General features: G+C 33.0%; 1 protein-coding gene and 1 long non-coding RNA gene across 6 annotated transcripts; both read right to left on the bottom strand.

Moving 5' to 3' along the window:
* Positions 1-1,122: 1,122 nt before the first annotated feature.
* LOC135122242 (uncharacterized) lies at positions 1,123-4,622 on the bottom strand. 4 transcript variants are annotated; one of them, XM_064046446.1, is made up of 10 exons: positions 4,256-4,618; positions 4,074-4,151; positions 3,820-4,024; positions 3,666-3,758; positions 3,531-3,612; positions 2,222-2,253; positions 2,083-2,124; positions 1,670-1,757; positions 1,487-1,535; positions 1,236-1,405 (listed from the first exon to the last, which is right to left on the bottom strand). In XM_064046446.1, exons 1-9 carry the CDS (start codon positions 4,340-4,342, stop codon positions 1,532-1,534), a joined length of 711 nt encoding a protein of 236 aa, XP_063902516.1. In that variant the 5' UTR covers positions 4,343-4,618; the 3' UTR covers positions 1,236-1,405; positions 1,487-1,531. The 4 variants fall into 4 exon arrangements, 3 of the variants coding, with proteins under 3 accessions (XP_063902514.1, XP_063902516.1, XP_063902515.1); XR_010279301.1 differs by lacking the exons at positions 1,236-1,405; positions 1,487-1,535 and adding an exon at positions 1,123-1,224 and having other exon boundaries at positions 2,083-2,167; positions 4,256-4,622; XM_064046444.1 differs by lacking the exons at positions 1,236-1,405; positions 1,487-1,535 and adding an exon at positions 1,123-1,224 and having other exon boundaries at positions 4,256-4,617.
* A 1,043-nt stretch (positions 4,623-5,665) lies between these two features.
* Positions 5,666-7,453, bottom strand: LOC135122245 (uncharacterized). Of its 2 annotated transcripts, none has more exons than XR_010279302.1 (10): positions 7,400-7,453; positions 7,258-7,337; positions 7,075-7,179; positions 6,917-6,981; positions 6,762-6,835; positions 6,467-6,564; positions 6,260-6,406; positions 5,947-6,203; positions 5,844-5,889; positions 5,666-5,780 (listed from the first exon to the last, which is right to left on the bottom strand). It is a non-coding gene; the product is annotated as an uncharacterized LOC135122245 (long non-coding RNA). The 2 variants fall into 2 exon arrangements; XR_010279303.1 differs by having other exon boundaries at positions 6,474-6,564.
* Between the last annotated feature and the right edge of the window lie 4,011 nt (positions 7,454-11,464).

Genomic DNA, 11,464 nt, shown 5'->3' with positions numbered 1-11,464 from the left:
GTTGGTTATTATAACCGACCTTTAGGAAATTGTCATAGCTCACCGAGATAAAATGTAACCTGATTTAGGGAGCATCCCTAATGGGATGAAAAAGTAATTATCGTTAAACGCGGTTTATCATCTTATGCTGCCTCATAAACTCAAGGGTGCCTCTCAATTATTTATTTTTTATATTTTTGCTACAAAATTTTTATACAAAATTTTATTATAACAAAATTAATACCGTGAAGTTTTTTATATGATTTATATAACAGCTTTAATATTTATTTATAAAAAGTTTTATTTACCTTTAATTGATATTTTATTAAATTTATAAATAAATAATTCTTATTAATTTTAATTACATATATTAGTTATGATGGAAGACGGAGTCTTGGTTACACTTCTAAAGGATACCATCTGATTGGCCTCTACGCCGAACAGGTATCTGCGGAAAGCTTGTTGCCATCGTCGGCGAAGTAACTGAGGCCCGCTGTACTGCACCACTTGAAAGTGTTTTTTGTCAACTCAATTCGTAGATACAGACAACCAGAATTGAGAGCGGTAAAGAGAATTGACACATAAAGTCAAGGTCATGAGTTCGATCCCACCTGCACGATTCTGTTTTTCGGTCTATGATAATAGTTGTCTATCTAACCAAGACCTCTTTATTTCTGATAGTGTCTTGCAACACCTTATTGGAGTCAGTTTTATTTCTTAAAGAGTACCCATTCATGCATTAGAGGCCCGATTTCTAAGTGAGTATAAAGCTTTACATAATGACTTGCCTTCCAAACTGCGCGTGACAACCTTTTCCCATTGCTTTGTTCGGAAGGAACAGTAGCGAGATTAAAAGTCAACCAACCCCTTTTAGTATATCTTTAAGCGACGACACTAATCAGATGCCTTTTCTAAACAGCTAAAAAATGGTTTTTTTACTGCCCGTGAGAACAGCCGCAAACTCTTAAAGTTCCTTTAAGTTACACATAGTAAAGTAGGACATACAATTTCAAATTTAATATTTCATACTATTAGCTTACTCTTTTAACAAAAATAATTTTACATTATTTGCAGTATTATCATAGTTAAAGTTGCCAAGTGAATTCACACGTTTATGAGGCTATAATAAAGCATTGAGGTTAGCAATTTTTTATTAATTAAACGTTTAAAAATTAAGTGAATCCCCCGTCAAAACCGTTAAAAGAGCCTCCAAAAGGGTTTTGCCCTTGACCGGAAGGTTTAAATCTATAGGAAAATAAGGTCATATCGAAAAAAATTATCAACTTTAGAATTATATAAAATTTATGTGAACTTTCAACTCTACATTTTACATCCAACCGCAGTTATAAAGTTTTCCTTTCACCATTACCCTTAATATTATACTTAGAGGCCTCCTTGTTTACCACTGGCGGTCACACCGGACTTTCTTGAAAAATAGACACCGTAAATTGTTATATTTTGAGATTTTTTTTAGCAACTCTCCTCACTAACGGCAATGATTAAAAACCGTTTTTCGGTTAAGCGCAATCTTTTGATTCTAAAATGCCCACTTCTACCTAACATTAAAAAGAAGTTAAGAACTTTTTTTATGCTTAGTAGGATCTACGTGAAGTTTACCTGGCCATGGAATAAAAAAATAAAAAACTAAGTGTGAAAGCAATGATGGCCCGCCAAAATTAATTAAACATACCTGAAAGGGGCTCTTTCCCCCTCTCGAAACGAAGGTAAGCGAAGGTGGTCCGGATTAGGGCCTGCAGGAGAAGAATTTCCAACTGCTCCTTTTTTTAAAAATGGTTTAAAAAAGTTAAAGGAGGTTTAACAACTCAAATAGTTTGCAGTACGTTTTCTTTCTTCTAAAATTTATATATATTTCTTAAAGAAGAGCTCTAGTTAATCATTCTTAATAAAATAGAAATTGGGAAAAGTAACACGTAAAAAGCTTGCACATAAGGTGAAATTTTCTTTTTGACTTTGTAAATCCAGTAATAAACTAACTTACTATGCTTGCTTTTCAATACTAAAATTTTGTTAAAAGTTTAGGTAAAGAAACCAAGCCGGAAACCAAAGTCATAATTTACTAATTTGCTTGATAAAGGAATGTACCATCGTCAATAAAGGAAGGGTAGATAGGATCAAAACGGGCATCTAACGATATAAGATAAATAAATTGCAAGTGCAAGATAATATGCTTGCAATATAAGATTTTTAAGTAATTTAAAGAGTGAAAGTATTGTATATTTACTAGATGGAACAGAACCCTCCGGAAGATTAATCCTAGAATTAAAGTTGAGAAAAAAAAGTAAGCCACTCAAACGGTTGCCCAAAGACAAGTACATATATGCAGCTTTACATCGTATTAAATACAGCACACACAAAAAAAAACTAAAAATCAATTTTTTAGAAGTTGGGCATAGCAGAAGGCTTAAAACAAATTTTATATTTTTTCATAAGATATTTATGCTCTTAAACTCGAGCTAATAGAAGATACCCAAACAAAGGAGGCATCTCGCTTTACCTTAGAATAGTTAAAAAATGAAAAATAATGCAAACCTTTAATTAGATGGGTGCAGTCACTGTTACCAGCTAAACCCTCAAATTTTAACGAATTGAAGAGAAACAAACTAATTTTACAACTAATCTGGTCGCTTGGATACTAATACTGGAAATTCAGGCTATCCTAACACTGTAGGAGTCCAAGTACCAACTTTAGTAGAGGTATATATCTGGTATTAGAACAAAATCACTAATCAGATTTCTTACAATACAAGTCTGCTTATTATCCTCGAAGCTCTTAATTACAATTTTTACGGAGAACAACATTAATATAAATTAACTCAAATGGTTGCCGCAAATTGTGGAAAATTCAAAGTGGAGCAGACAAGGAATTTAAGAAGCTGCTACCCTTAAAATTAAAAATATTAAAACTTTTTTCAGCGTTCTCTCTTTTGTCACTTTTGCAAGTTTATTATATAAATTTCTGGCTACGTGTCGCAACAAGAGTTTCACATGTTTAGAGCGGTGGTGCGTTATGTGATCAAACGCATTAACGTCATATAAAATAAAAGATTTCTGATTTAAAAAGTACTAAAGTCGCTAATAATTACTAACTAAAGATAGTAAATTACCCTTAAAATAGCTTTTTAGTACAACTTATCTGGTGATATATAGTATTATTAACCGTAACAAATATTTAAATACTATCTACTAAAAACTAAACAGACGTGGTGTAACTAAATCGAATGCATTAAGCAATGGTGACCAGACACAAGAATTAATAATTTAAATTTTTTCCAAGACTTATAATGTACTTTAAAAGAAGATGGATTTTTTTAAAAGTTAAAGGCAAAGAGGTTAATTACTTAATCCAAAGTATCGGGAAAAATTATTAGCAGCTTAATATTTAGATCCTTATTCCATACTATTGAGCATATTTATTAAAACAACGTGAAGTTAAGAGACTGAATTATATTAGTTTGTATACCCACTAGAACTTAGAAAGTTTTGATCTTCTAAATGGAGGATATATACATAAACAGAAATTATGGAGAGACCTCGGGGAACTTCCAGTTGAATAGTGAGCTGAAGGCCGAAAATTTTCAAAATATTCGGGGCCCATAAGCATCCCGCCCGAATCTTTGGTTGAAAAAATCTTTACTTATAAAAAAAATATTAATCTTGGTAGTTACGCGGTTGGTTAGTAGGAACACTGCCTACGAAAGTAGGATTGAGATCTGAGGAGCCATAATTTGGAGAATTGAAAGCTTTTTGAGATGTTATACCTTACATAAATTTTAAAACAAAGTTAAAATTTTCTTAATTAGCGAAAATTTTATTAAATACTATTTCTAACTGGTGAAGCAGCTAAAGCACTAGGGCTGAGAACTGTTTTTAGTTCTTTCGGTTTGTCATAACTAAAATCATCAAAAAAAGACTTTAGCTGTTTTTCTATAACATCCTCATCAGCATCTTCGCATAATCTACAATAGAAAACTTCCTTTCCAATTCCTTCACTTATAATGTGAACGGCGCAATCTTTGCTTTTTAACTAAAAAATTTTAGTAATTTTAAAGCGAATAGTGTAAAGAGTTTGTTACCTTTAAAATTTTTAAAGTAAATTCTTCGGAATTAGAATTATAGTTAAGGACAGTAAGATCTTCGTTGACCTGAAAGAGCTTAGAAGTATTAATAAAATGTTTTTTAGAGCTCTCTGAGAAAAGGAATTAATAACAGTAATAAAATGCACGTCAGATTAGTGAATATAAATCTGTTAAGATACCTCTACATTGTTAGTACTATGGCCCTTTTTCTGCAAAGCAAAGCCGTGGCGTTCAAAAATCGAGTGCAATTTTTCAGAAAACTTCATTTTTCGAAAAAAAGTAATTTCTATAAAACGATAAAAGACTAAACCCTTTATAAGTCAACTAATTTTTCACTTTACTGGAGATAGTTTGCGTTATTTAACTAATTAACAGTAAAAAAAATGTTGGAAAAGTCCAGGTGAACATAATTAAGTCGAGCAGTGGCTCTATAAATATAGGATGTGCATGCGAGACTGTTTATCAAGCAGTTCACCAAGGTTTTAAATCCGCTGAGCCAGTAATAGAAACTAATAGTTAGATGGATACTTCAAGTAGTAATCAGCGCGAATACGGTGGTATATTAATTTATCTACTAATATTAGCAATCAGTTACAATTAATGTATATATTGTATACAAACATAACCTAACCACACAGAGCGACGTGGTGTAGAGCAAGATCAATGACTTTCACCTCTTTCTGATCCTATGCATATAGGCTATAGAAGTATGAGCCTTAAAAACAGTTTTATTTTTGTCACATAAACTTATACAAGATATATTTTACATCTCAATATCTTTTTAATTTTTTTTTATACTTCGGTGATCTTAAGCACTTAATAATTATGAGTTGATTTGGGTTTAAGGCGTTCTTTTTGATGTGTATATATTATAGTTTATCGTTAACCGTTATATGGCGCTGCGAGGATCCATTCAAAATTGACTTTAAAAGAAATTAGATCGTAATACTTAAAAGGTTCTTTCCACTTCTTGTAACTCCGTACCTTTGTTCCATTGGATTAATTTTTTTCCCTACTGTTCAGGTGTTGTTCCTTCTATTTAATGCTGGTTTGATGTCTTTTTGTTCTGTTCAATTTCAATTTCAATTTTTCTTTGATTTTACAATACCAAATCAGCACCATTAAAGTAACGTTTACATTTCAAATTGTTATGAAGTCTTAGAAGAAAAATGACTCCTAAACCTCGGAGCTCTAACGGAAGCCAGATTTACGAAACCTTTAGGATCTAGAAAATCTCAATAAAAAAAAGCGAAGCCTTGAACTCTAAGCTACCACGGAATCCTAAAACAACATATCGGTTATCTGCTCTCGATTGGGGCCTCTTTTTCAGAGCTGAGTATAATAGAGATGAACTAGTAAAAAATACAGTGGCAACCAAGACACTAGTAGAAAATGATGGTGTTTATTCAGTGTGGCTATGTTGAGCCCTTGTAAACTTGTGCTATGTAGGCGTGGATAAAAAAGTTTTATAAAAAAAGGTTTAATTAGGAAATTCAGATTTGATTTCTCTTTAAGGAATGAATCTAGGGTGTGAAATGTATTTGAAGGAGAGCCTAATGTTGTCTCTGTTGAACTGTTATAAAGTATATGACTACCAAATTTAAGCCGCCAGAGTGTGCCGACAAGTTGTATGGAAAAGTCCCTAAAAATTGAAATTGACTTTAAACTTTATAAAGCACTACTCCCGTGCAAGGAAAAAAGGATCTATGTATATATATATATATATGAAATTTAGTAAAGGGTTTGAAAAGCAAGTAGATTCTGAACTGGAGTGAGCAAGTGGGACTAGCGCTGTTTATCTATGGTGAAGCCTCTAAGTTTAAAATGTTAAGGGAAGTAGAGCCAATATAACTTAAAAGAGAATTGTCACCCCTGCAGTGTTACATTAGATACAAACTCGTGGTCCCCGTTATATGAGCCGGAGCTCTTTCAAAAGCTGCGATTCAAGAGTTCCCTCCTACAAGAAATGGAGGGATATGTAAAAATATTTATGAAATTAGAACCAATCTAAGTTAAATTAAAAGAGAGGTGTCTCCCAAGCAAGTGTAGCGGTAGACACAAACTCATGGTCTCCGTAATTAAATGATGTGGAGCTCTTTCAAAAGGCTGCGATTTAGCTGCCCCCGCCTGCAAGGAATGGAAGAACATGTAAGGGGTAGTAAAAAAGTTCTTAATGAAGATACCTCATTGGGATAGCTTTCAATTGAGCCGAAGAAATCTAGAAAATTTTGTGACACACTTAAGAGCTTACGAAGAACTCGAGGTGGAGAGATTAAGAGCATCGAACAAACGAACTGTATGGAGGTCAGCTGTGGAAGATCCTTAGCACTCTTGATGTTGCAAAAGATAAAAGTTATAAAAAAAAATTATTTTGCTTTAAATATGCTAACGAGCGACCCTTTGGCTAAGTATATGACACTTTGAGTGCTAGAAAGGCATGACTAATTGTTTAGTTGATGGAGAATCCAAGCTGAGCCATTTAGAAGTTCTGCGATGTAGCAAGGAGTTATAAACTTAGATGTTAAGATAAGGCTAGAAAAATTAATTTTGCAGGATAATCCGTGATATTTTAGGGTGAGAACTCACGGCATTAAGTGTAATTTTAACTGAAGACTAACAAAGATGAGTTGACAGGTTTTTTAAAGACTCCCAATATTTTACTAAATAATGCATTGATAGCAGAACCTTTTAGCAAATTTAAAAAATAATTGTAAAACTCGAATGGTAAGAGGACCAAGAGGAGGTGTTGCTGCTTTTTACTATAGAAAAAGAATTTATGAAGCAAACAAACGCCAGCGCTGAAAGTTTATATTTAATGATGCTTAGGAAAATAGTTATACCAATAGGGAGGTGCTGTCGGAGAACATACAATTAAGCGACCAACCGTTTCTAGTTAGAACTAGCCCTAAGGGTTTATTTAGGTTATTTAATAATGAATACGCTGTGATCACGTTAAAAGACTAAAGGATTAATCGTTAAAACACGTCTTGAGTAATACCTATCAGACACTCATATACAATCTTGGTAGAGGTAACCTGGTGGCCCACAAGGCTCCCCTTTATTACTTATCTTAGTACGATACAAAGTCGTTATGCCCAATAGCCTTATGTAATTATTGAGAGAGATTGACGCCACGTAGAAAGTAATAATAAAAACGTTATATAAATAGTAAGAACTTAACATGTGGGTTTGTTCATGTCAGCAAGGAGCGCGAATCGTGATGTATTTTGCAAGTTTAAAAAAGGCGCTAAGGAGCTTTACCTGATAGACGCGGCACAGTTATTTATATAATACTTCTAAAGGTATTAAATATATGCTTGGACTTTGACGGATCTCAAGGTATATTAGTTATAGTCAAGAAGTCTTATAGGTTTTTCTAAGTAAAAGTTTATAAAGGAGTAAGTACTAGGCTAGTTATAAAAAACTCTAAAATATATAGTTGCAACTACATATTTATTAAAAAAAGTTAAACGTATGTCCTAATTGAACCCATAAAAGTTAACAATGTGCTCACTCGATAATTACATCTGTTGAGTGTAGTGCGAAGAGACTTCAAAAACGGAATTTTGATTTACTTATTACCTAATAATTAATTAATTAAAACTTTAAAGTTTAAATGGAAGAAACAACTACGCGGAATAAGGAATAGAGACAAGCGCATACAATTACCATTAACCGACAATCGACCTATAAAAATATGTCATTGGACTTCTTTTGTAGTATAGTATGGTATTGAGTACTCTCAAAATCTCCGCATTGTACCTCTGGGTAACGTTTTCGGCGCAACGCTAGCGCCATCTATGAACGGCTCAAATCAACACACCAATCGATTACTGGCAACGAGAACTTAAATAGTACCATGCGAGTGCAAGTGCTGAATCTCACCTTGGATAAAAACAAGTTTGGCTGATGGTACTATTTTAGCCTATTTTGATCCCATTCTATGGCAAGAAGATGCTATCCTAGCACCCACACCAAAGCTCTGCATGTATCAACTTAACCTAACAATTTGTACTTTGTACTCGAACTCTAGTTTCTTTGTGTCAAGTTCTTTCTTTGAACAATTAACAAGTCTAGGTAAGAACACTATTTATGCCATTTTTTAGGACTTAGTATAGTAGGTCAAAATATTGTGGGTCTTAAAAAAAATGTAACGTCCTGATTATGGTATTTTCCGGAGCTAAGTTAGAAAAAGATAAAGTAGGGGCGTTTCTCCCTTTCTCCGTACGGTTTCTATTACATCTTAGTTAATTGTCAAGAAATTTTAAACGGCGTGGCTCTCCCTAACCCTAGAGCGCATGAGCTCTTACTATGTAATAAATGGTTAGGGCTAAAAATTTTTATTAACACAAAGTATGTGTACATATGATAACTTTATCGCAAGCTTGAAGCTAATGTGTGCGCTATCACCCTGTTGAAAGCTCTTAAATTCGGTATCTTTTATGACCCAGTCGAGCACCACGGATTACAATTAATAAAAATATGTTCAGCGCCCCGAAAGCAATATAGGAAGGGTTTTGAAAGGAACTGCCGAAGTAAAAATTCTGAAAAACAAATTAAGGAATCAAGCGCACGCGTACTACAAGTTTAGACCGCTTGAGAGGTCTGAATAACTGTTTAACAGTAATAATCCGACCAGTAGAAATAAATTTACATCCTAAAGGTATTGGTTAAATTGAGGTAGATAGTAGTAAAGGAGTAGCAGCTGCCTTGGACAGCTCAACTGGTTTTAGAAGAAATATTAATCTGTTATATACTAGTGTTCCCACCGAAATGATTTAGTGTTTAAAGAGTAATTAAAAAAACAATAGTACCTTTCAATAATACCTTTACCGTTAACCTAAGAAATACAATATAAGGCCAACGTGAAATTTTCCAAAAAGTGGATTATTGAGAAAAGAGGAGAAACGATAGTTATTGTTTCTTAGAGACAAGGTATATATACCCCAAAGGAGAGTAAAAGGTATACAAAAAAGTACTACATGTAACAAGACCGATGCCCGTTCACGAAACAACGTGGTATAGCCATTTGTTAAGGTAGATGAATATTTACCGGGTGGTACCAGCTAGTGAGAGGGTTGGGTGTTATGATCTTTCAATAGTAAACTTTCAAGGAAATAACAAGTGCCTGACTAATTAACAGAGGGCCAGGCACGAAAGCAAAACAACGCTCAGAAAAAGAATTCGGGACTTTAGAACTTGAAAATTAAAAAAAAACAGAAATAATTTTTTTACTGTAAAGAAAATATTCGAGTTCAAAGTGTTCCCTGGTCGGTTTCTTTCCCATTATTAGCAAAAAAAAATAACTGTCTACTAAAGTTTTCATGCCGAATTTTAATAATTTTACTACAAAAATTAGATTTATACAAATTTTTCAATTGTAAAAGTTTATAAAAAACCTGCAACTATTTTTTATAACTAATATTTCGCAGTTATAAGCCCCTTACAAGTTATTAGTTACTATGTTTACCACTTGTCGCCTAGGTTTAATTTGCAAATGTAGGTCTTTAAAACTGACCCTACATGATAGACTCTGTCTCTGAAACAACCTCTGGTAAGTTTGAGTACAAGGTTCTAACGAGTTAGGCGGTAACCAACAAAACATTAAAAAGTGGTAAATTTAGTCACCAGTGAATATAAAACAAAACTGTTTTAAGCCCAGAGCATTCTCGCTAAAGGGCTAACAGTTAAATTATTCTACCATGATAAAATACCCCTGCTTTCTTGAAAGACCAGAAATATACTTAAATTCTTGCATAGAAGGTGTTCTTTTAGGATAAAAAAAGAGCAAAGTTTGAGCTATCCCTCAACCTTATTGTATTTAAAAAGAGAAATTTTTTTTTTCGCAATAAAATAACGGGAAAAAGCATTGGGTTACTTACTTGTCTTACTGGCTCTATATACGAATTTATAGTAGCAGTCGCTTATCTCTGCTATACAGCTCGCTTGTCTTTAACTACATACACTTTTAAGTGAAAACCATAGATTAATGTGGTCAGTTAAAGCAATAATTATGTGTTCCGCGGGTAAAGAGAAAATTTGCCAAGTTCTGAAACTTTAATATCGCAAAAAGCTTCTCATCTAAAGTATGGTAGTTCTGTTTGCATATATCAACTTGTTGAAATTTATAAAGTAAAACGGGGAGCCCAGTGTGTATAGTTGATTGAAAGCATATGTAAGTAAGGTCACTCATATCTGCTTCGATAATATATTAATAATCTAGGGACAAAATGGTGGAGAAAGGTAGTAGAGCAAAAAACATACTTTAAGAGAAAAAATTTATACAAATAAGCACCTTATTTCAAGCAAAAGATATTAAAACGGGGAGAAATGTGTATTATTGAGCCAATGATTAAAAAAAATCATTTTTAACGCAACAAGTCAACAATATCTACCTAAAGAATATTTTATTTATGGCCATATCAGCTATGAAAAAACTCAAACAAATTAATTTTTATTTACGCTCACTCACAGTTGCTTAGTGCGACATATGCATAAAATGTAAAATATTCGGGAAGATAGAATAAAATATACAACCCTATGAATGCCTATAATACACACCAAACGATGGTATAATATAATAACAAAACAGAAGGAATGCTAAAGAAAAAGAGAAAATCAAACTATGGGATGATAGATAATTGCGAATTAAAATATACATAAACACAGAAGAATGTTCCAGTCATCACCGGTTCAACCTTAAATGAAGTAAGTATTTCAGCTAAAAGAGATTTCTACTTTCTGGAATTTAAAAAAAGAATTTTAATTTATAACGCGAAGGATTTAAAATTTTACCATGAACAAAGTTACCGACCAATGAAAATATTAAAACAACCGCATGGAAAACAATAGGAAAAATAACAAATTAAGTAGGGCGCTAAAGGGCTAGACTATCGTGAAATCTGTTACCCGGTTTTAAAAAAGGTCGTTTCGCTTGCTTTTATTGAATGCCAACTATTAAGCAAATGCGAGAGGCAGACACTACTACAGCTTTATAGAATATAAAACTAAAAAAAAACTCTGTTTGACATGTAGCACAGGGCTTAGTTCTGATAAAAGACAGAGCAAAGACGTTTATCGCTCAAAATGAAGAATTCAGAATACTGACTTATTAAAAAATGGTTAGATTAACCTAACATCTCCTTCTATACAAACACTTCTAAGAAGATTGAGGCATAGTAAAGACGAAAGGTTCTGCGAGACATATACCACTAAATATGCTTCATGACAAAAAAATCATAATGGAATGCTACCATCTGCCTCATAGAGAGGTAGCTAGGAATTTCGAAAGAACATGGGGTACGTACTTGTTAATAGGAGTTCTATACATTAAGTTATATATAAACTAGAACAAAAATTTACTTGTGAGATACAATATGTTTAAATAG

This window comes from Zophobas morio, unplaced genomic scaffold, assembly GCF_036711695.1.
Source record: "Zophobas morio isolate AGI-343-1 ecotype UQ-CSIRO unplaced genomic scaffold, CSIRO_AGI_Zmor_V1 ptg001037l, whole genome shotgun sequence".
NCBI classification, from domain to species: domain Eukaryota; kingdom Metazoa; phylum Arthropoda; class Insecta; order Coleoptera; family Tenebrionidae; genus Zophobas; species Zophobas morio.
This window is presented reverse-complemented; position numbering and strand designations above follow the sequence as displayed.